Source organism: Pithys albifrons, chromosome Z (assembly GCF_047495875.1).
Source record: "Pithys albifrons albifrons isolate INPA30051 chromosome Z, PitAlb_v1, whole genome shotgun sequence".
Taxonomy (NCBI): domain Eukaryota; kingdom Metazoa; phylum Chordata; class Aves; order Passeriformes; family Thamnophilidae; genus Pithys; species Pithys albifrons.
The window spans coordinates 59,552,940-59,575,138 of record NC_092497.1 but is presented as its reverse complement, the minus strand read 5'-3'; the positions used below and the strand labels follow the sequence as shown (position 1 = coordinate 59,575,138).

Below are 22,199 nucleotides of genomic sequence, written 5' to 3'. Positions count from 1 at the left end.
GTTCCCATCAGTTTATCCTGTCTAGGATTTGTGTCAAGTGTTACTTTTCAGCTCTAACACTAAGAGAATTGGAAAGGGTTTTGAACCTTTGTGGTCAATGCAAGGAAATAACTGTTCTTTTATTTCTGTACTTCTTTAGCAATACTCAGTACAGTAATGAGGCTTGTTGTGCTTTTATTTTAGTGTGTTTTTGGGCATTTGGGTTGTTTGTTTCCTTGTTGTCACCCTGTGATTGGAGCAGGGAAGTGAATTGCTTTTAGCTTCACTGTGCTGTTGTTGAGCTTCTGGAATGCAGTTGAGGGGCACAGTTGTGAAGGAAAGATGTGCCAGTGGGCTAGTGACGAAAGAGAAGATGGTATACAGACATTATTTCAATGATAAAGTTCTGAAAGATGTCCTGATGAGGGGTTTACGATTTATTGCAGGATTATTAACTATTTTGCTTTCCAGAGGTATGTGTTATAAGGTGCTTTTGTGTGAGCATGTAGGTTTTAATATCACTAAGCATGAGCTATGTGATGGGGGAGAAAAATAATCTGTAATGAAATTTCTGCTTTTCCTGATGACAGGGTGGATACCTTGATACTCACGTACAGTACAACTTTCCGTAATCATAGAATCATAGAATGGATTGGGTTGGAAAAGCCCTCCGAGATCATCAAGTCTAACCCTTGGTCCAACTCCAGTCCCTTTACCAGATCATGGCACTCAGTGCCACGGCCAATCTCACGTTAAAAACATCCAGGGATGGGGAATCCACCCCCTCTCTGGGCAGCCCATTCCAATGCTTGAGCATTCTCTCTGCAAAGAATTTTTTTCTGATCTCCAACTTAAATTTCCCCTGGCATCGTGTTTAGGTGTTGGCTTGACTTGCTCTGCATCCCCAAAACTGTGCATTTATTGCATGAAGAAAACAAGTAGGTTACAAGTTGTGCAGTGGTAGAATGCCAAGTAAATTAAATGTAACTGCTACTTTCATTCTCTATTATTTGTTTCTTTTGTTCAGATTGCTTGACCTTTGTTTGACCTTTCACATATTTTGATATGTTTAGTGTCTGTGTTTGGTGGTCCCGTGGTGTAAAGGAGAGCACTCTGGACTCTGAATCCCAAGGACCTGAGTTTGAGTCTCAGTGGAACCGTCCCCTGGCAGTTCAATCCCTCCCTGCCATCCCATCCCGTCAGATCTGGGATGCTCAGCAGGGTCAGCCCCGGTCAGTACCGGGGGCTGTGACAGTCCTGAGGACTTCCCTGTCACTGTCCAAGCTCACTTGGCCATGGCAGATGGACCTCAGGACTGAAACGGTGGTGCCAGTTCTGTGCACGCTGAGCCTCATCTAAAACATCCACTGTGCAGGCTGGAAGGGCACGTGGGGAGAGCCCTGCCCAAATCTGCGTTTGCGAAGTCATACAGTGTCTCTGTTTTTTTTACTGGCAGGGTGATTCAGAAGCAGTACTGGTGCCTTTAGTGAGGACAGTTAGATGGCTGGGAATGAAAACATTGTCAGACATTGAAAGTAAAGATTTTCCACTTGCTCATCAGAACCCATTCGTTCATTAGCTGTGGTACCAGCATCCTCTGTCATTTCTTACAGACAGAAACTAAGGCTGTATTTTGCCTTGCAGCCAAGGCAGTCTGTTTGTTGTGGCTGGTATGGGCAGTGTCTGTCCCTTTTGCAGCCTTTGCCTGCCTGTTCCTGCTGCTGGCCTTGTGCTCTGTAGGATCATCCTGCAGTTGCAGAGCAAGTTAATTCAGCTGGCTAATCTGACTCCAGTCTAACTCTGCAAAACTTTTCCTTGGGATCAGCTGCCTGAAGAGACTTAGCTAAGTACAGTCAATAAATCCAACACAAATATTCAGGTAGCTGGAACTGGGGGACCAATAAACTGTTCAGACTAATGACAACTTGCCAAAAGAATCCTGGCTATGATACGAAATCACACCATCACTTTTCCTGGCGGACACATTTTTGTTAATCACAAGAGCATTTTTAACTTGATTCCCTTCATGGGTGTGCTGAGACTTCTTTCAGAGGTGTGTGTATTCAGTGTTCACATATCCTTTGTATACTCAGAATCGTTCATACTTCCCTTGTTCTGTTGTAGTTATGTGTTAAAGTGAAGAAATCTCTTTAAAAACAAGGCAAATATTCATCTGTTCTTTCTGCCTTTCCTGCTATGTATGATTCTTTAAAGCTGTGAAATAGAATGAAGCAGCCTTCAGTAAAAATAAACCCACCACCAATATCATAGCTGCTCTGTGCCTGTAATTAGCACATACTGTCTGTAACAGTTCATGCTAAAATGTCATGTACTAAGCATGTTCCTTTTATCAAACGATACTTTAGAAATATTTTTGCTAATGAAGTTTTAAGTTACTTGCTGAAAAAAACATGCAATCAGTTGATGAAACAAATGGGCAGTTTTTCAAAAATGAATGTCCTAAGTTCCTTAGGCATCATGAAATGTTTGAGTGTGCATTTTAATGTTCTGTTGTTAATTCCATAAAACTTGTTCTAGAAAGTTGAAAAAAACCCCCAAACTTGGTCAGGCATTCTTCTTTGATGGTTTCAGTTTTGTTGTGCAAGGACTTAGTTTAGCTGGTTTAAAATCAATTGAACCATCACCTGAATCAGAGTGGTGGATTGACTCAGGTAGAATTCTGTGAAATTAGTTGTGTTTTGTTGTTTAAACAACTTACTTAGGTGACTTTTCTTGTGTAAGGGGATCGTATGATTTTGTCAGTTCAGGGTTCAGCAGATTGAATGTGATTTGACTGAAAATTTGCTATGTCTGTTAGTTGGCCATTGCTATCCTGAGTGTTGCAGTTTTGTATTTTCTTTCCAATATAGAACCATTTAGATTGAAAAAGACCTCTGAGATCATAGAGCCCAACCATTAGCCCAGTAGTGCAAGCTCCACCACTTACCTATATCTGCAAGTGCCACTTTGACATGTATTTTAAATACCTTCAGGGATGGTGACTGTACCACTTCCCTGGGCAAGATGTTCCTGTGCTTGGCAACCGTTTCAGTGAAGAAAGTTTTCCTCATGTCTGAACTACACCTTCTCTGCCTCAGCTTGAGGCCATTTTCTCTGGTCTTGTCCTTATTCTCTGGGAGAAGAGGGGGATCCCACCTTGGTACAACCTCCTTTTATGGAGTTGGAGAGATCAGTAAGGTCCCACACGAGCTTCCTTTTCCCCAGGCTAAACACCCCCAGGTCCCTCAGCCCCTCCTCATCAGACTTGTGCCCCAGACCCTTCATCAGCTCCACTGCCTTTCTCTGGAGTGGTTGCAGCACTCAATGTCTTTCTTGTAGTGAGGTGCCCCAAACTGCCCTAGTGCTGCTCCCACACTCTCTGGTGGCCAGCTGGATGCGAGTTCATTCACCACCACTCCTGGACCTGGATGTGCAGCCAGTTTTTTACCCAGCAAACAGTGCACCTGTCCAGACCTTGAGCTGCCAGTGTCTCCAAGAGAATTCTGTGGGAAATGGTGTCAAATGCTTTATTGAATTACAGGTAGTCAACATCCCCAGCCTTTTACTCCTCCAACAAGCAGGACACATTGCCATAGGAGATCAGGATGGGCATTTCACAAACCCTGCTGGCTGCTTGTCCTCTTTGTGCCACGTAACAACACTCAAGATGATCTGCTCCATACCCTTTTCCAGAACCAAGGTCAGACTCACAGGCCTGTGGTTCCCTGGATCCTCCTCCCAGCCTTTGTTCTAGATGGGCATCACATTTGCCAACATCCAGTCAACTGGAACCTCCTTGGTTAGCCAGAACTGCTCGTAAGTAATTGAAACTGGCTTGGTAAGCACTTCCATCTGCTCCCTCATGGCCCATGGATCCCATTTGTTCCTTAGGCTTGTGTGTGTCCAAGTGGTGCAGGAGGTCACTGACCATTTCCCCTTGGATTGTGGAGGGGCTTCATTCTGCTCTCTGTGTTCCAGCTCACAGGGCTGGATACCTGGCGAGCAGCTGCTCTTGCTGCTAAAGACTGAGGCAAGGAAGGCATTTGTGTTCTTCAACGAGGCTGTGTGAATGCTTATTGCAAAGCAAGAGCTTGATGTTGAAGAACATGGAAGGTATGATCAGGCCATCAGTGGGAACATTATCTGTGTTGATCCTTAAATGGGATGTAGCTTGGAGTCTCAGAAAGTCTTCTGCATCCATTGAAGGGAAGAGAAACCTGCTAATTTAACTATCACATGAAAGGGTGAGGCCGGAGGCACTGACATCTTCAGGAATTTGAGCTGAAAGGATGATATGAGAGAGAGTGAGGAACAAGGGTTTGCTCCTTTTGCAGAACTCTGCTTCCTCTAGCCCTGCCTTTTGCCAACAGGGTAAAAAAAAGTGTAAAGTGGTTCTAGAAAATGCTGTTAAAGTCTTTTTTTTCCCCCTTGATGATGCTGAAGGATATTCTGGTGCTTGGAAGTGGGATTAGACAGAGTTGTGAGGAATCAAATTGAGTAGTGGATATGAAAGTGTACATGTTTGAGTAAAATTATCAGGAATTAAATGTTCTAACTAGTAGAACCGTGGCCCTCAGAATGTTTTCTGTCGTAAGCAGGAATTGCATGAACAGGCTTAGGGGTAAGAGTGGTTCAGCTTTCAGCTGTATTTATACATCCTTGGAGATCAGAAAATTTAAGTTAGGACAACTAAGCTGCTACAGTATCAGTTTATATCTAGAGAATAAAACTGAATTAAAGGATAGTGAAGGTTATCAAGGTGAGTTGAAGCATTTTATGCATTAATGTAGTATTTTAACCAGTAGCTAAGTTAATCCCTTAATGTAAGGGTAAAGTGTCACTACCTGGAATATGTATAGTCTTTGCTGCTGAATTCCGTTTAGTGTAATTCAATACATCTTCTTTTAACAAGTGCACACTCTGAAGAGAAGTTGATGTTTTACATGACATTATTCCGCATCCTTTTATGACTGGAACTTACAGCTACTACAGACAATAAAAGTGACAAGTCCTTGTCTCTGAACACATATCACTTGTGTAACTTACGTGACTACTCCTGTTCATGCTGAACTCCTGAAATGACTTGTCACTGCTTCTCCTGGTGGCTTCACTCTGATGATTATTTCTAAGAACACAGTTTGCAGCACCTCTGCACTCTGCAATTGTCTCTGCTGCTGGAGTTGAATATGGCATGACTAAAACATGACTGCAAACGCTTTCAGATAAATTTCTTTCAGAATGTTGTCTATGGAGATGTACTGTTTCTGTCAAGTACTGAGTAAAACTTCTTTGTTTTTTGTTTCTTCATCACTCCTGCATGAAACAGCAGTAGTGATACAGTAGCAGAACATCCCCGATTTGTGAGGGCTTTCAGTTTTTGGTGGGATGGCAGTGTGGTGGGTTGATCCTGGCTGGGCCGAGGTGCCACCAAAGCCTCTCTGTCACTCCGCTCCTTAACAGGACTGGTGACAGAAAATGTGACAGAAGGATCATGAACTGAGATAAGGACAGAGAGTAGGGTAATAAGAAGTAAAACTAACATCTTCCTTCCTCTTCTCCCTCCCTCCTGAGCTTAACTTTTTTCACAATTCTCTGCCGACTTCCCACACCAGTTCAGGAGGGACCAGAACAGGGGTTATGGTCAGTTCATCGTACATTGTTTCTGCCTCATTGCATATTGTTACTTTGTCTCTGGTTGCAACTTGGTTCTGCCCAGTGACTATTTTTCCCCTCCTGAAACATTGTGCAGAGGTGTTGCCACCATCACTGATGGGCTCAGCCTTGGCCAGCAATGGATTGATCTGGCTTGAAGCCGCCTGGCATTGGCTCTGCTGGAAAAAGGGGAAGCTTCTGGCAGTTCTCACTGAAGCCACACCTGTAGTGCCCTCTGCTACCAAAACCTTGCCATGCAAACCAAATACAAGCAAAGTAAAATACAAAAATTATTTATGGCTTTCATTTTCACACTGGCACCTGAATTAGCAACAGTCCTGCCTGTCCTGTGTTTGCTGTGTTGTTCAGAACTGCAGGCTTTTGTACCTCAAAGTAAAGGCAGTATTTTCATAAATAAGCATATTTATTTCCCACTTGAGTAAAGGTTGGTTTAAGTATTTTATAATGCCAACCTTGGTATCCTTTGTAGTACTAACTGGAGTCAGTGGAATGTCCGTGATGTGGATCATTTTGCATTGTTCTCTTCCAAGGTTTTTGTAACTGGTGAAAGACTCAGTCTTCTGTTCCATGCTGGTAGCAGGAATTCAAGTTTCCTACTCTTTTAATGAAATTGCTCAACACTGTCAGACTGTCACCTTTTCTAACGTTTAGTTACACTTTTGCAGCAGGAATGTCAGATGACAAATTACTGCTTGCTATTTAGTGCTTGCTTTCTTCTTAACTGAGGGTGATGATATTTTTGGGGTGCTGATCACAGCCACCTCCTTGTTCTGCACATGCATTCACCAGTACAGACAAAGGACCACAGGGAGGAAGGAAAGACGGACCAGTTGTTTGATTTGTACTTGTCTGCCCCTCCTCACCTGATTGCCTGATGAGAAGCATCCATTGACTCTGGTGAGGGTCTGGCAAAGGCCTCTGGGAAAACAGGGTTCACACACAGTCATAGAATCATCATAGAATCATAGAATGGATTGGGTTGGAAAAGCCCTCCGAGATCATCCAGTCCAACCCTTGGTCCAACTCCAGTCCCTTTACCAGATCATGGCACTCAGTGCCACGGCCAAGCTCAGGTTAAAAACCTCCAGGGATGGTGAATCCACGCCCTCTCTGGGCAGCCCATTCCAATGCCTGAGCACTCTCTCTGCTAAGAATTTTTTTCTCATCCCCAACTTCAATTTCCCCTGGAAGAGCTTGAGCCTGTGCCCCCTTGTCCTATTGCTGAGTGCCTGGGAGAAGAGACCAACCCCCACCTGGCCAGAACTTCCCTTCAGGCAGTTCTAGACAGTGCTGAGGTCACCTTCAACACCGAGGAGTCTTGCATAAGGTTGTGAGTTTTTCATACATGGAAAATGGAAATGATAAATCTCACAGGCATTTACAGAACTTCATGAATTGACCTGCTCCCCTCTTACTGCAGCTGTTTCATCAAAAGGTTATGCATATTTCAAACTGCTGAGATAAGCCATCTGCTGGAATAAGAGGTACAGTTACAGTTGTTATTCTTGACACTTGGTTGTCTAGTCTGTTGTAAAGACCACCCAAAGATGCAAAATCTGTAAGTTGCCAGGTATTACATTTCAGTGCTTTATAACTACTTTTTTTTCCTTTTCTTCTCCCCCCCCCCCCCCCCCCCCCCCCGCTCCCTTTTGCCATCCTTTTTCCCTGGCTAAACAGTACTAGTAGTTTCCTGGAGTGTTTTCATGTTCTCTAGACTTCAGTGCTTTCCCGTGGTCCCTTTCTGGTATTTTCAAATTTTCTTGAGGAAATTGCCTGAGATTGGCAATAGTGCCTTTATGTAGTACTTGATGTCCTCATCTGATGAGTGGGAGGACTTTTTCATGTTTTGCAGTGTTGTGTAGGTATCTTAGTGCCATTATTGCCTTTTCTCATAATAGGATGACACGTAGTTTATAAGTTTATTTGTGGTGACACGGTACCTTCATATGAAACCCTTGGCAGACCTTTCTTTTGTATTTATTAATAAACAACAATACTTCTGTGAAAGGGCCGAATGTAATAAATGTTACAGCAATTTATGAGCCTGCTACGAGAAAGAGTAAGCTGTAACTTGTGCAGGCTGCTGTAGAGCTCAAAACCTGCAATGTAAAATGCTAATTCTGTGCTTGAGTTCCCTTGTATGACACTGATTTGCTCTGCTGATCTGCACTACCAGCCCATGCTCCCTTCCCATCCGACTGATGTTTTAATACCTTTATGACTCTTCAATTCAGTTAAAAGGAAATATTTTCCATCTATTTCAGAACAGGAATAAAAACACCTTTTAAATGACTTGCAAATATCATTAAGCTAATACTTAGTTTTGTAATTCTTCAGGTATGCCATCTCAGAAACACATCTGAAACTTGGTCTAGGAAATGAGGGTGTAATTAGGGTACATTCTGTTGTTGATTGTGCTGAGTGACTTGCTAATATTGTCAGTTCTTGTGGGATATAAGGGTTTTTTCTGTTGTCCCTGACTGATCAAGTTGAGGGCAAGTTCTAGATCTATAGTGTATTCTAATACTTTTCTGCCTATTGCAAGATGAATTAGTAATAAAATACTTCTCTCTCAAATATGATTGTATCTGACAAATACTTTTTTTTCTTTCTTTACAGATATTTTCCAACCTATCTTTGAATGAGCGTTGCCTTTCGGTGTCATTAGTCTGTAAATATTGGCGTGACCTCTGCTTAGATTTTCAGTTTTGGAAGAAACTGGATCTCAGTAGTCGCCAGCAGGTATGAAAGTGTCATTGTGGAGAAACTGTTTTGGTGACTCGGAATTTGTGCTTGGAAATTGTGCTTTGGACTGAGGGTAAACAAAAGAAACACAGAAATTGGTGATACTGTGCTTTCAGGGATTTTTGTACTGTAACCTAAAATTGTCTGGACCCTTGATAGCTCTTTAAATAGGGTGTGTTTTGACTGAGATCCATTGTTAGATGGTGTGAGGACAAGTGATACTGGAAACGGGTTGTGGGTTACCCACCTCAGGTCTGTATCACCCTCTTTAGGTTGCACATTAATTAGTTACTTGCAGGGGTGTATAAACAACTACTTTAGAGAAAAAAAAGGGAATAACAATTCAGGGTCCCGTTTGAGGAAAGAACAATAAGAATGCATCTATGCTGGAATATAGAATACATAAGGAGTATTACTTTCAGATCACCAATTCATGAGAATCTATGCAAGTTCTCTTGCTTCTAGGGTTACTAGTTAACAGATTTCCAAGCTACTATGGAAAATTTATGTAGCATATCGTCTGGTTGGGGTTTTTTTAGTTGTTATTTTTCTCCCCCTTGGGTGACTCCAAAGCACCCTCAGACCAGAGGTCTGTTTTTTAGCTGTAGCCTTCTTTCTACTACAAAGATTTTTAATGGTTTTGTCTATTAGGTATGTTCAGTGAAGGGTTTCACTAAAGTTTATCAGTTGTGACATTGTTCAGGTTTTTATTCTTTCATGTAAGAACTTTCCAGTTCTTAAACATATTAAGCACAAATGTTCTACTTCATGGAGAAGTGTGGGGAGGGTTTGGTGATTTTGGACGTTTTTTATTATTGCTGTTTTGTTGTGGGGTTTTTTTGTGTGTGTGTCTTTGATCAGGTGTTGTTTGTGGTTTTTGCTTGAATTTTTTTTTTCATTTTGGTACTTTGTTGTTGTTGTGGCTTCACCCCAGCCAGCAGCCACTCTCTCCCCCTCCCAGCAGGGGGACTGGGGAGAGAATCAGAAGGGTAAAAACTAGAGAAGTCATGAACTGAGATAGAGGCAGTTTAATAGGGAATGGATAAGCCACACACACAAGCAAAACAAAATAATTAATTCCATGTTTTCCATGGGCGGGCAGGTGTTCAGCATCCTCCAGGAGAGCAGGGCTCTGACTCATGTGACTGTGACTTGGGAAGCCAAACACCATCACTGCAAATGACCCCCCATTCCTCCTTTTCCTCCACTTTATACACTGAGCATGATGCCACATGGTCTGGAATATCCCTTTGGCCAGTTGGGGTGACCTGTCCAGGCTGTGTGTCCTCCCAGCCTCCCATGCACCCCCAGCCTCCTTTCCAGCATGGCAGTGTGGAAACAGAAAAGGCCTTGGCTCTGTGTAAGCCCTGCTCAGCAGTCACAAAACCAGCACAGATCCAAAACACAGCTCTACACTAGCCAATGTGAAGAAAATTAACTATACCCCAGGCAAAACCAGCACAGTTGTTTTCTAGAAAACAGCTGCCTGATTTAAATAGCAAGAAAAAGATTAGACTTGCTACAAATGTAAAACAGATTGAATGCAGCAAAGACTGTTCCTCAACTGTACAAGACTAAACCAAAAGGGATTTGTGTTGCTCTCTTGCTCTCTTTAGGGTTAAAGCTAAATCTCACCTGTACCAAGTGGTGGATTAGTATTTCTGAATGGTTCGACAGAATTTGTCATGTCAGGTTTGCTGAAACTAAACTTTTAAAGTGAGGGAGTTCTATGTGTTGTGTCTTACCTGCTTAGTTTTTGTTTGTTTTGCTTGAGCAAAAGGATATCTTGTGTTTCTCAAGAGCTTTGTAGAATTGTCTTCTTTTAAGACTGTGTAATAGTTTTAATCCAGGCCTTCCCTAGTAACCAAGTGTAACTAGGGAAAGGCTCATCTCCTGGGTATTCCCCACCTGGGTTTTTTCCCCTCCCACATGACAAGGAGAAGATAGCAGAGAAGGAATAAGCAGCTGGTCTTTCTGCTTCCAGCAAAAGTTCAGGAGCAGGGAGCTTTACTGCTTTCAGTCCTTTATCGGAGCCACACAAGAAATTAGAGAGAGACTGTAAGAAAGAGAGAAAGAGCATGAAAAAGAGCTAGCCTTCTTCTGAGAGTTGTTGGTAAGATTGTATTGTACTGGTTTGCTTGGGGGGTGCGTGGGGGTGTCTAGTAGTACCTATTTGTATTGTTTTGTCCCTTTGTTGTTCCTGTTTCCCCTCATCCGCTTTCCTTTTTCCCTGGAAATTTTCCTATGTTAAGTGCAGATTGTGTCTATATAATTGTAAGCATTGAAAAAATACATATATACCCTGACTTAATTCAGTTTCTTTCAAGTTTTTTTTCCCTTTTTTTCCCTCCTGCTTTGAGGAGTGGAGGAAAAAAGAGAAGCAGCTTGGGAGCTAAAAAACCAAAACAAAACCCAAGACAGACTGTTGTCATGTTAGCTGACTGCAGTATGTAGAGGTACGAAGTCGATACAATCATGTTTCTGCAAAAGTGTTGAGGAAACTTCTCTGTCCAACCATTCAGGAGCCACTCTGGAAGTTACACTCGAGCCACCTGAGCTGGGACCTGCACCAGCTTTGCAGTGACGGTTCCAGGGAGCCGATGGATGTCCGGCTGAACTTCCCACACACCCCACACTCACACAGTCAGACCAACTTTCCTCACCGACTCCGCCCTAGGCTTCCCATAGCAAAGTCTGAGACTTCTGGGTCCTTAAAATAGTTTTATCATTGTGCAATCCGAATAACAGCTCGAGTTGGTGCCTCTGAGGGGGGACCCTGAACACAGGGACCCCTGGCTTTTATATCCTCACAGTCTATACAGGGACAGGTCTGGAGTCTTAGTGAGTCCCTGGTTCCTGCTGTGTCTCTGAGTGTCCCTCACCTGCCTGGGCCACAGGTCCCCATGCCCTTTGTCATGCAAAGGTCGGTGCCAGTGCAGGGCCTCTTGCCTGGGGCTGCAGCTGGAACTGCAGCTGCACACAGAGTTACCTGCACTAAATGTATTCCTCAGCAGCCTTCCCTGTGTTTTAATTAAGCACACCTGCTAATACACTACAAGGGAAAACTTTTCGAAGTATTTAACCACTGCCCTTCCACATAACTAGGAACAAACAGAATTAAGGCTAGTGAGATTCCCACACGGCAGAAATGATTATTGATATGAAATCACAAAGGATTCTCAAATGTCAGTTACCGATCAACTAGCTGACTATTCACTCCTTGTTAACAGACTGAGCCAACCATTCCTCTCCATCCAACAGGCTGCTCTTAGCTGGCATGTAAGTTGCTGGTATAGCTAAGTGCCTCCTAAAGAGCTTCTCTGTCACCAGAGACTTACACAGCTAATCTGTTAAATTCTCTGTGAAATCAGCACCTCTCTCTGATTCAGTTGACTCAGTAAACCTGTATCTGGGTATATTTGCTTCATGTTGGAAAGGCTGATAGCTGGTCTACTATCACTAGCAAATGTTCCTGCCCAGTCATAGGGGGATTGTGGGTTTGCATCCCATCTGAGTCACCAAAACTGTTAGCCCAAAACAGATTCTTTTCACATGGGGCACAAGAGGCTGATTCCCACACAGAGCTGAGATATTTATTTGTTTACAGTTCTTCACAGAAAGCAGGGCTGGGTGGCCAATCCACAAAGCCAGCACTAGAACCATCAAAACTTTTCATTATTTATATTTTCGTAAGTTAAGGCAGTAATGCTCATTGTCTACAAGCTGCCTAGTTCCTTAATAAGTATTCTATCTTCTGCTGGTTAAGTGAGTGCCTTGCTTCTTATCCTAATTAGTCCACATGCTCAGTCGTTCTTTATTTGGGTTGCTGGATTTCTTTGGTTGGTGGTCTGTGGTGGTTGCCATCTGCCCCTACCAGAATTATCTTTTACCCAGTTGGACCTGATTTCAGCTGAGTTGCGTTTGTTAGTTTCTTCCTTATCTTGGGAGTTCAGCCAAATGTCTTTGCGGACTGTAAATTCTGCATTCTTTCTGTCCACTGCAAGTAGTACATCATCTCCCCAAGCTTTGTTTATCTCCCCCAGGAGCTGAGGTCATTGGAGCACATCAAGCCCTAAACCTTAATAAGGCAGTTCTACCAACAAGTCATTCATCTTCCTAATACCTGGATATCACACACGGTCTATTTGCAATTGCTGAGAAGGGAAGTAGGTCCATGGTTGCCCTCCCAACTCTTGAGCTCAGTTTGATACTTGAGTTCTCGCACACTAGGCAGCTGTTTGTGGTTCTTTTTGTGGTGACATAAATTCCTGAGGCTGCCCATGTTTTTGTATTTGTATAGCCATTGCCTCTATCCCTGCAGCAGCTTTATCATGAAACCATCTAGCCACAATTTAAATAGTCTTTGTCACAATTGGCTTTCTCCCAGTTGTCCTTCCACTGAAAACATCTGTCTTGGGTTGAGCTGGCAAAATGCCAATTGCCCTACACAGACTCAGTGTTTCCCCCCCACTGAGAAAAGGGAGAAAGGGAAAAAACCTTCAAACGAGGTTTAAACTTAAACTTACTATATATATTTATACAAAAAAGAGAAAACTACAATATAGCACACACTTACACAAGTTAGATATAGCAACAATTTTCTACTGCCCACGGAAAACAGATTCCATCACTCCAGATCCATAAGCACCCTAAAAGATACCCTGCAAGAAACAGAAAATATAACAACAAAATGTTTCTGCTTCCCTGAAACTCAAACAAAATGCAAGTAGTGGCAGCAGCAGCAGCCGGGCCCAGACAGCAGGGCAGCAGCTGCGGGTCCTGCCTCTACTTCAGCCATGATGGAACTGAGTGAGCACCTCCCACTCCTGTGTTCATATCTCAGATTTGCATCATCTGGTATGAAATATTTCTTTGGTTACCCAGTCAGGTGATCCCTGTCTCTTCTGATCTACGTAGACTCTCTGAGCCTGCTAATTTGAGGCCAAGCTGAAACTATCACCACATCCCAAACAAATTATTAGAGTAAAATATTAACCTGTAGGTAGTACTTGTAAAGGTGTGTTTCTACTCTCCCAATAGCTCATAGAAATGCATCTTACAGGTAGTAATTTTTATCCTAGTGAAATTAAAGATTTTAATGGAAAAAGTTGTATTTGAGTATTTGTTTTTTTCCTTTGCAGGTCACTGATGAGCTGTTGGAAAAAATAGCATCAAGAAGCCAGAATATTACTGAAATAAATATTTCTGATTGTCGCAATGTATCTGATACAGGAGTGTGCATATTAGCAATTAAATGCCCTGGGCTCCTGAGGTATACTGCCTACAGGTGTAAGCAGCTGTCTGACACCTCTATTATTGCAGTTGCCTCTCAGTGTCCTCTTCTTCAGAAAGTGCATGTGGGCAATCAAGACAGACTAACTGATGAAGGCCTGAAGCAGGTAACCATCCATTTCACAGTTTTTTTTTCTGTTACCTTAGTATATTTCAACTTCTTACTAAGTGCAAAAAGGTATGTGAAAAAGGTAGCTCTCAAGATTTAATAAAAATCAGAAAAAAGTCTTCCATTTAAAAAATTAGTTAATGAAGACTTTAGTCCAGTAAATGCTGTTCTGTAAAGACTTTACATACTGTTTTTCCCCCCCCCCTCTTTAATACCTTTGGATTAAATGACCCCTTTTATAGTTAAATCTGCAGACATCCTATACTTCACCTCTGTCTGACTGAATTTTCCTGAGCATGGTTGCTGTTTGGAACCTGTGTTTAAGTACCTCCTTTTTGCATCATGAAGGCCAGAGGTGACAGATCTTTATTTGCTGGGTGTCCAGGAAGGTTCCATCAACTCCCTCTGAGTGTTAAGGGAGCTGTAAAGGAGTTAGGAGAAATCAAATATGCTGTTAATTGTCAAGCATAAAGGCATTGTTAGGTTATTTATATACGCAATAAAAAACTTAGTTCTTATGTGCTGCTCTTAGCTCCCTTTTGTTGACTGTAGTTAGCAGATTCATTTTGTCATGTAGATAATTATAATCTTTCTTGTTTGCATATGGTAGCTAAAAAACCTGTGCAGGAAGACAATTTTTAATGAGAGGTGGAGAAGTAGAAAGAAATCTTAACTTGCGGCTCTTCGGTTCAGTCCAATCCTGTTGTTTTTGTTTTTTTTCTTTGTTTTCATTAATTGCAGCTGGGTTCAAAATGCAGAGAACTGAAAGACATACATTTTGGGCAATGTTACAAGATCTCAGATGAAGGAATGATCATCATAGCTAAAGGCTGTCTGAAGTTGCAAAGAATATACATGCAAGAAAACAAATTAGTAAGTACATATCATGATGTTCTTTTTTCTTCCCAAGGCATTTTCATTGTCAAAGCTTTCTCTTGCTTTTTATCTGTTTACAATTTTCTTCTGAACAGCTGCTTCTTGCCAATGAATTGCTTAAAAACGTTCCCTAGCTGTGAAAATTGCGATTCTGCAGAGATGGCTCGGAAGGTGACTCAAAGTACAAGTTAAGCTAAACAGTATTAACTGTGGTTTTCAACATGACATTCCAGGAGTAATTGTTTGGAAGATGCTGGATTTGTGGGGAAAAATGCTTAGTTCATATGGGATGTTTGTTTTGTTTCTACAAGTAGAGTAAAAAAGGGCAAACTTACCTAAAGATGTTTCTAGGCTGATTATTACAAGTAATACCCTCTGATAATATTTTCCTGAAATATGTCACTTTCTTACCAAGATACAGTAGAGCAGTGTACCTGTCCTAGTAGAAGGAAGTTGAGGAATAATAAAACTGTCTTGTGTCCTAGTTTTAAGAGCCTCTGAAGTGGTGGTTTCTAATGTGGAAAAACAGTAGCTACTAAGTGGTGTAGTAGAACACTGACTTCATTGAGTTATTTTCAATTAACTTTTAATTTTTTTCTTACAAGTAAGTAGGCAAACTTCCTTGCATTTGGATTTTTAACTATCAGCTAATGTAATGGTTATAACCTTTGTTTGAAAACTGTTCAGCTGGAACAAATAAATTGTGTTAGTAAGAAAACAGCGTACCTTGTATTCAAGAATCATTTGATACTTGGCTTCAAATAGATGAAGAGAAATTAATGCCTAAGCTGGTTGATTTGAGAATGGTTTGTATTTTAAAAAAAATGGCAGCCAATGACTGGTTTTCATCAGAATTGTGGAAAATTGAAAACAAGGAGATAATGACCAAAAATGAGATCTCAGTGGTTAGCTTTGTAAAGTCCCAATTAAGCTCCATGAATCTTGATGTGTAAACACAAAATAAGTTGTGAAGCTGTTATGAACTCCAAGGTGTTGAATCTTTAGAATAAAATAACACTTGAGCAATGCCAGTGGATGACAAAGCTGCAGAAACTGCGGTGCTTTCCCCTTGCCAGCGGCAAGAGACTTTCAAGTCTAGCTGAAAGTGTAATTTTCTATGATGAACCAAAAGAACTTGTAAGAAGTTCTCATGCAGTTGCAAAGTAAAAGTTTTCACATTCTAAAATAAATAAAGAGTATTAGTAACTGTTTAATGCCATGGAGTTACTTTAAAAAGGAGTAATGGCTGGCAAATGGTTTATTGAATCCTGTGAGTTACTTTTGTGTTTAGGACTGCCTTGTGAACACACCCTACTGTTAGTATTCCCTCTCTTCTGGTGAAGAATGGGAAATATGTGTATGCCTGTGTGTTTTCAAAATAAGTAAGTATTCATTCTCTCAAATCAAAATATTCTGTGGCAAGAAAAGTGTTCTTGACATACGAGGGCTTGTTTTGTGTGTTTGAAGTTCAGGCATTGTCAGGATGCTGCGGAAAGGAGCCTCTTTCCCCACCCTTTTAAGGAACTGCTGTAGCTTCCATATAAATCCTGTAAATAGAGTCTGTGTTTTGTATTTTCCTGTTTATTCCCTTTTCAGAACTGCTCAAACCCACGTGACTCTCACAGGCAATTTCTGTTAATTTCACAATGTGTAGTGCATTACAGACAGTGCACGCTGGTTGAGTTTTCATGTAGGCTCGTCTCACACTAATGGATTTTACACTTCAAAAATACATCTACGCAGAGGCAACCAGCAGCTAAATAATGCCTTTGTGAGTGTTACTTTGCAGGGAAATGTGTGTGGATCAGGCAGCACAGTTCAGTTGCTTCATCTGTTGCTAAGTAACTCCATTATCAGACTGCTGAGCAGAAACAGAGAAAGCAGAATTTATGTTCTGATTGTTGAATATACTAGGCATTTCACAGAAAAATAGACCCTTTCCTGTCTTTGAAGTGCTGATTATGTCGTGGTAATAAGTAAAAGCTGCAAATAATAAATGGCACAAAGGATGTGGGAGGAAAAAGTTATTAATGTAGCAAGGCTAACTTAACAAAAGGTTGTTGTTGTTGTTGTTTGCATAACTGCTTAGGATTTTTATCTCTTGAAAATATGTTTATTTTTCCTCTGTGCTTTGAATTAAAGAATAAGTCTATGCTGAGCCTTTTTCTTGAAGCATAGTGGCCAATTTGGGAACCTAGTGAGAAAATTATCACATTGCAGGACTTTCAAGTATTGTGAAACTTAATCTATGCCAGTGGTCTTGAGTTGTCTATCCTCATCTGTCTCTGAGCACTCTGATACAATCAAATAATCCCACAGAAATTCAGCAGAACAGATTATAACTTTGCACAGACAAAACTAGAAAATCTCTTTGCATCATGGTTGAGTTTAGTTGGACTTCTATTTTATGGTTGTGCCTGGTATGGAATGCCGTAACTTCTGTGTTTTCATCACGTGAATGATTAATGTGAACGAAACTGGTGGAAGATGAATGGGTTAATTTCATTGTTACCTTTGTACCAGCTGGGGTTTTTTTGTCCCTCCACCCCAGAGAGAGAGCACATACCTTGAGCTGCAAGATCAGAGAACTGCTCCACACTAACATGTAGTGCTCTCACTGAGGCATCGAGTGGGGTGTACTTAACCTGATTTGTCAAGGAAAATCAACACTTCTCAGTGTAGCCTTTCTTGGAAAAGTGGAATTTTGTAAAAGGTTTTAAAGGTTTTGTGATTTCATCATAGAGAGATGCAGAGCAAGTTTGTGACTGTGGTGCACCCAAAGGCAAGGATTATTTCCAGAAGCAATTTTGTACAAGCTGTCTGTAAATTCTCATTTCCTTGTTATTAATATAGTTGATCTAGATTTTGGAGCTCATTTTAGAGCTGGAGGAAAACCTTCTCCACTTAAGTAGTTTGATTTTGTACACTATTTTCTTACTAATTATCTTTCCTTTATTGAGTGACTTAATGGCTAAAATTATAATACAGTGGCTGCTGAAACTTAACAGGTAGAAGTCACAAATTTGTTCCTTTTCCACCCAGTGTCTGTGTTTTTTTCATGGTGAATTGGATGTGAATGATGAGAAAGAGCTTCTAAAGACAAAGGGAGGTAGAGTTATAGCTACTGGAAGAGAATGACCTCTACACTTACCTCCCTTACTCTCTTTCCTCTTTTTCAAGCTGTTTCAAGGGTGGCTGGGAAATGGTGCTGCAACTAACCTACTATAGGTATAACACTGGCAGAATTTTTTCCTATCATATAAAGTGATCTTGTGAAATACATCCCCAAAGACAAATTGCTTGTCTGATGACTCCCAGATACTTTCATTAAAGCAGTTATGTTCTAACTTGACCATGTTTCTGGTTCTTTGTTAGTCTTTTGACTCTGTCCGAAACAGTGCCCTGCCGTGAGTGGAGAACATTTCAAGATTGTCAAATATTGGCCCAATTGGTAAAAATGTTTGATGTGTCCTAACACTTTTTTAGTAAATATTTTACAGATGGTTAATTTAATGATTTTTTTAAAAGATGAGTGTTCTACCCATATTTGCAGTAGATGAAATAGTCGAAATTCATATTAACTGTGATGCTGCGTCTGATAGAAGTCGAGATATGTGAATAATGCACTTTTTTAGTTTCATTAAAAAAGAATTAAGATAGACTAAAGAAAACATTTCAGTTTTGTCACATAATTAAACACTTAACTTATGCTTTAACTGTAGTAAACCTAATGTAAAATGTATAGAAAAAAGAAACTCAATTTTCATGTTTTCTGAATAATCAGCATTGTGTAGCCTGATTTATTTATATTTGTGTTATACTGAGGTTCCCTTCTCTCCTATTTTTCACTTTGGGAAGCATTTCTCTTTCTGCTTCATACATGTCATCTACAAAACAGTTACTTCAGTGCTGTACCTTGAGCATGACACAGGGCAGACATGAGAGGAGAGGAGAGAAAACTTGGCTTTGAGTTCAGTCCAGGCAAATTGTTTCAGGACAAAAGTCAACATTATGAGGCATATAAACTGCATATTATCAGAAGCTTAGAATGTATAGACATAACTTTGTTTCACTGGTAACAAGTGAAAGAATTTGTTTTGAAAAATATTCCAAAAGATTGTAATTTCCCTGTTCTTCTTCCGTTTCACAAAACATACACCATATGCTATTTCACTTTTTACATACAGTTACTTAAAACTATTCTACTTGGAGGAATTTCAGAAAGGGAATTGTTTTCCCATGCTTCTTTGTGCATGCATTCCCAAAATACTTTGTAGCCTGTTTATTTCATTATTTGAGATTTTGGAAAGATAAGTAGTTGTTCCAGACTTCCCCCTTCAATTATAATTTTTATAATTAAACACCTCATGTTCAGCAGGACCCTGCTGCTGGTTTTCCTTGTAGACAGAGGCACTTCCTCCTTCTTTGGGCATGACCAGGTTTTCTGCAGCAAAGTCTCAGATATTGGATTTATAAAAACAAGTAATTCAGTGGAATGGTAGAGCAGCATGATTTCTTGTCTTGCTGACTTGCTGCTTCTGCTGACAGGTGAAGCCTCCTTATTTCTGATTTTCTGGTGTACCTGCTCACTGCAGAGCATGGAAAGCCAGAAACCCACCAGACTTAGGATAATAAGCATTGCTTGCCTGGCAACAACCAAAACGTCAGTGTGTTATCAATATTCTTCTCATACTAAAGCTTCATAAAACACAGCATTGTACCAGTTGCTAGGAGGATGACTAAGCAAATAATTATTCCAACTGAAAGCATATCTAGGTCTAAGTTTGCAGCTGCTGGCCTAAGGCTTCAGCAATTCCAGCTACTGATGCTAAGCAAGCAACATCCTAAATCACACAGCATTCTAACTCTGTGTAACTTGTTCTACTTGGAATTTGCTTATGCCGAATAGTTGGTGTCTCTCAATAACTAATTGCTTGCTATACATAAGTATCCATATTCAGGATGGTTGTAGAATCATGGTTTGGGTTGGAAGGGACCTTCATCATCACCTGGTTCCAGCCTCGCTGCTGTGGGTGGGGACACTTCCCAGAAGAACAAGTGGCTCAAAGACTTATCCAGCCTGGGATGAGGCATCCACAAAATCTCTGCAGCCTTTTCCAGTGCCTCTCCACCCTCCCAGTAAAGAATTATGTCAATCCTTAGATTGATTTCTCCATTATATATCTAAGCTATTTATAAAAGATGCTCTATCTGCCATCAAGTATTAAATTAGAGCTTCCTAAAGTAACAACAGATGACAAGGTGGTAGATGGTGTGCACTGGTAACAACCAACTCCCTCTTGTATTTTACTTTATCAAACACATTACATATGCACCAAAACCCACTAAGGTACCAAAGAAGCAAAGTTCAGTGCTTTACAAATGCACTGAGCAACTATGTTGATGCCAGGCTGAGGTATTGGAAGCCACACCTTCATAGGAACTGTTTGAGATATCTGTTCAATAGTAAAAACCTCATGGAAAATTAGTCTTTCAATAAGCCCTTTTTTCACTTTATTCATTTTTCTAATGCAATAAAATGATTTGTTCAGTTCTTTAGAAATCTTAACTATACAACTTAATTCTCAGAGTCTGATACTTTTCTTACTTTTTTTTTAATCTGTTGCATTTTGACCTGAGTAATTTCTGTAATACTGTTCTTACCGTAAAACTCTTCATGTTGAGTTTGGCGCGAATAGAAGGAGAAAAGTGGAGCTAGTGCACACGTACATGATGAAGTATCTGCTGCAAAGGCATCTGAACCACCATGCAGGTGTCATTTTGTTTTCTGTATCAGATTCTGTAAGTAATCTGCAGTGAATACAGTACGGGACCGTCACCCTTAGGTGGCAGCATTGACTTTGCAGTGGTGACAGGAGCCTTCGAGCCCTAGCTGTAGGGAATTACCAATGCACAGCAGATAATTTCAGAATATTGTGCTGGTTCCACAGATCCTTCTTCGGTTCAGCTGCCAGGATCGCTGTCAGAGTAACTCTGAAATGTCTTAATAAGGTCAGCCTCATGGTTTCACCACTCTGAGCTTCTTTTCCTTTTTCCTTTCTAAGCAAGTACTGCATTTATTGAGCTTTTTAAACCAGCTATTCCATGTTGCAAGTTGACTTGATGTGTACAGTGTGGATGTGTGTACACATTTTTAAGGCAACACACCTGTATTGTTGCATTAATTATACTCTTTGACTTGTTAGGTTACATAGGTTTGATTAACAGCTGTGCCTATTCTACAGTTTTACAAAAACTTCATTTTTTGAGTCATATAAAATTAGTTGTTATAGCACTTACAGATTTCTTGGTGCTGTAATTTTGTACCACTTTTAATGAACACTTTATGTGTAGAAATACAGAGTACATACACTGAATTAACATAATGACAAATTGCTGAGGGATGGAATAAAACAGGAGAGTAAAAGTGGTGATGCAGAACTTTTTTTCTGCTTTTTGGTTGGCATGATGATTATTCATTTGCAGGTAATGTATTTTGCATGTAATTAGCCTTTTCTAATATTAAATTTATTTACTTGTACATTCAAGTGACATCTGGTTGTGCCTGTGCATTATCAGCTGGTGTGTTAGTGAACTTGTACATCAAACTTAGGAGGAACTGAACCAAATGATGCTCTCAGTGTTGAAGATTCAGGTACTAAATATCCAGAATGGACCGAGGTAATGTGAAAAACTTGAATGGAACACACAAGCAAATTGCAACAAGGTGTGACTTTTAAACACAAGTCACTTCCTATGTTTTTCATACAGTTATTGAAAGAGACATTGTGTACTGTAATTAAAATACACACCACAGACTAAGGCAGTACAGAAATTCACAGCATCTGTGTGGTATTTGTGTATTTCTGGAGCACACAATGTTTTGTTTTGTGAAGTGCTCTGTGAAACTGCAAATGGAAAGTTGAAATGTAATCAGTAGTCAGCTCAGAAGATGCCCATACACCCTCTTTACTCTCTGGTAGTTTGTGCATTTGGACCTGTTAGCTTTTTATGTAAGAAAAGTGCATGTCAGTAAAAGCAAATTGAGAGAAAGTTGCATGTTACCTTCAGAAGAGGCTTTTGCTGAAACTGGAAAAACTTCCTAGTAATATGTAACTGCTGTACCAAAAGAGATGACCAAAAAAGTTATACACAGTGAAATTATATGTAATTTTTTTTCCTCTCTGGATTCCAGTAATTAATAAATTTTATGAGAAAGTTTATGCTTTGAACTGCTTACTGAAGTAATAAATTGTTACTGAACTAAGCAAAATGTTTAATTACATAGGCTAAATTTATATGTATTTTAATGGACATGATACATCTTGAATTTGAGTGTAGGCACTTTGGATTTTTTGTTTATTTTGAGGGGGTTTTTTGGCTTCTCTTGTTTAACAAGTTTTGTGAGATTTTAATTAAAAAATTGATGACCAGGAATTGGTAGGTAGATATCGAGCCTTTTTCAGTGTTTGAAATATCTGTATTTAATGGTTCTTTGGGTCAATTGTCCAAGTATTATTACTCT

The 22,199-nt window shown here is 40.4% G+C and overlaps 1 protein-coding gene across 3 annotated transcripts in view; it reads left to right on the top strand.

The window, feature by feature from the left end:
* Positions 1–22,199, top strand: part of FBXL17 (F-box and leucine rich repeat protein 17) — a 294,482-nt gene that overhangs the window by 6,467 nt on the left and 265,816 nt on the right. For all 3 annotated transcript variants that reach the window (XM_071580976.1, XM_071580978.1, XM_071580977.1), the window contains exons 2-4: positions 8,272–8,394; positions 13,539–13,796; positions 14,540–14,671. In XM_071580976.1, the coding sequence (XP_071437077.1) occupies positions 8,272–8,394; positions 13,539–13,796; positions 14,540–14,671 (513 nt within the window). The remainder of the gene's footprint in view (positions 1–8,271; positions 8,395–13,538; positions 13,797–14,539; positions 14,672–22,199) is intronic.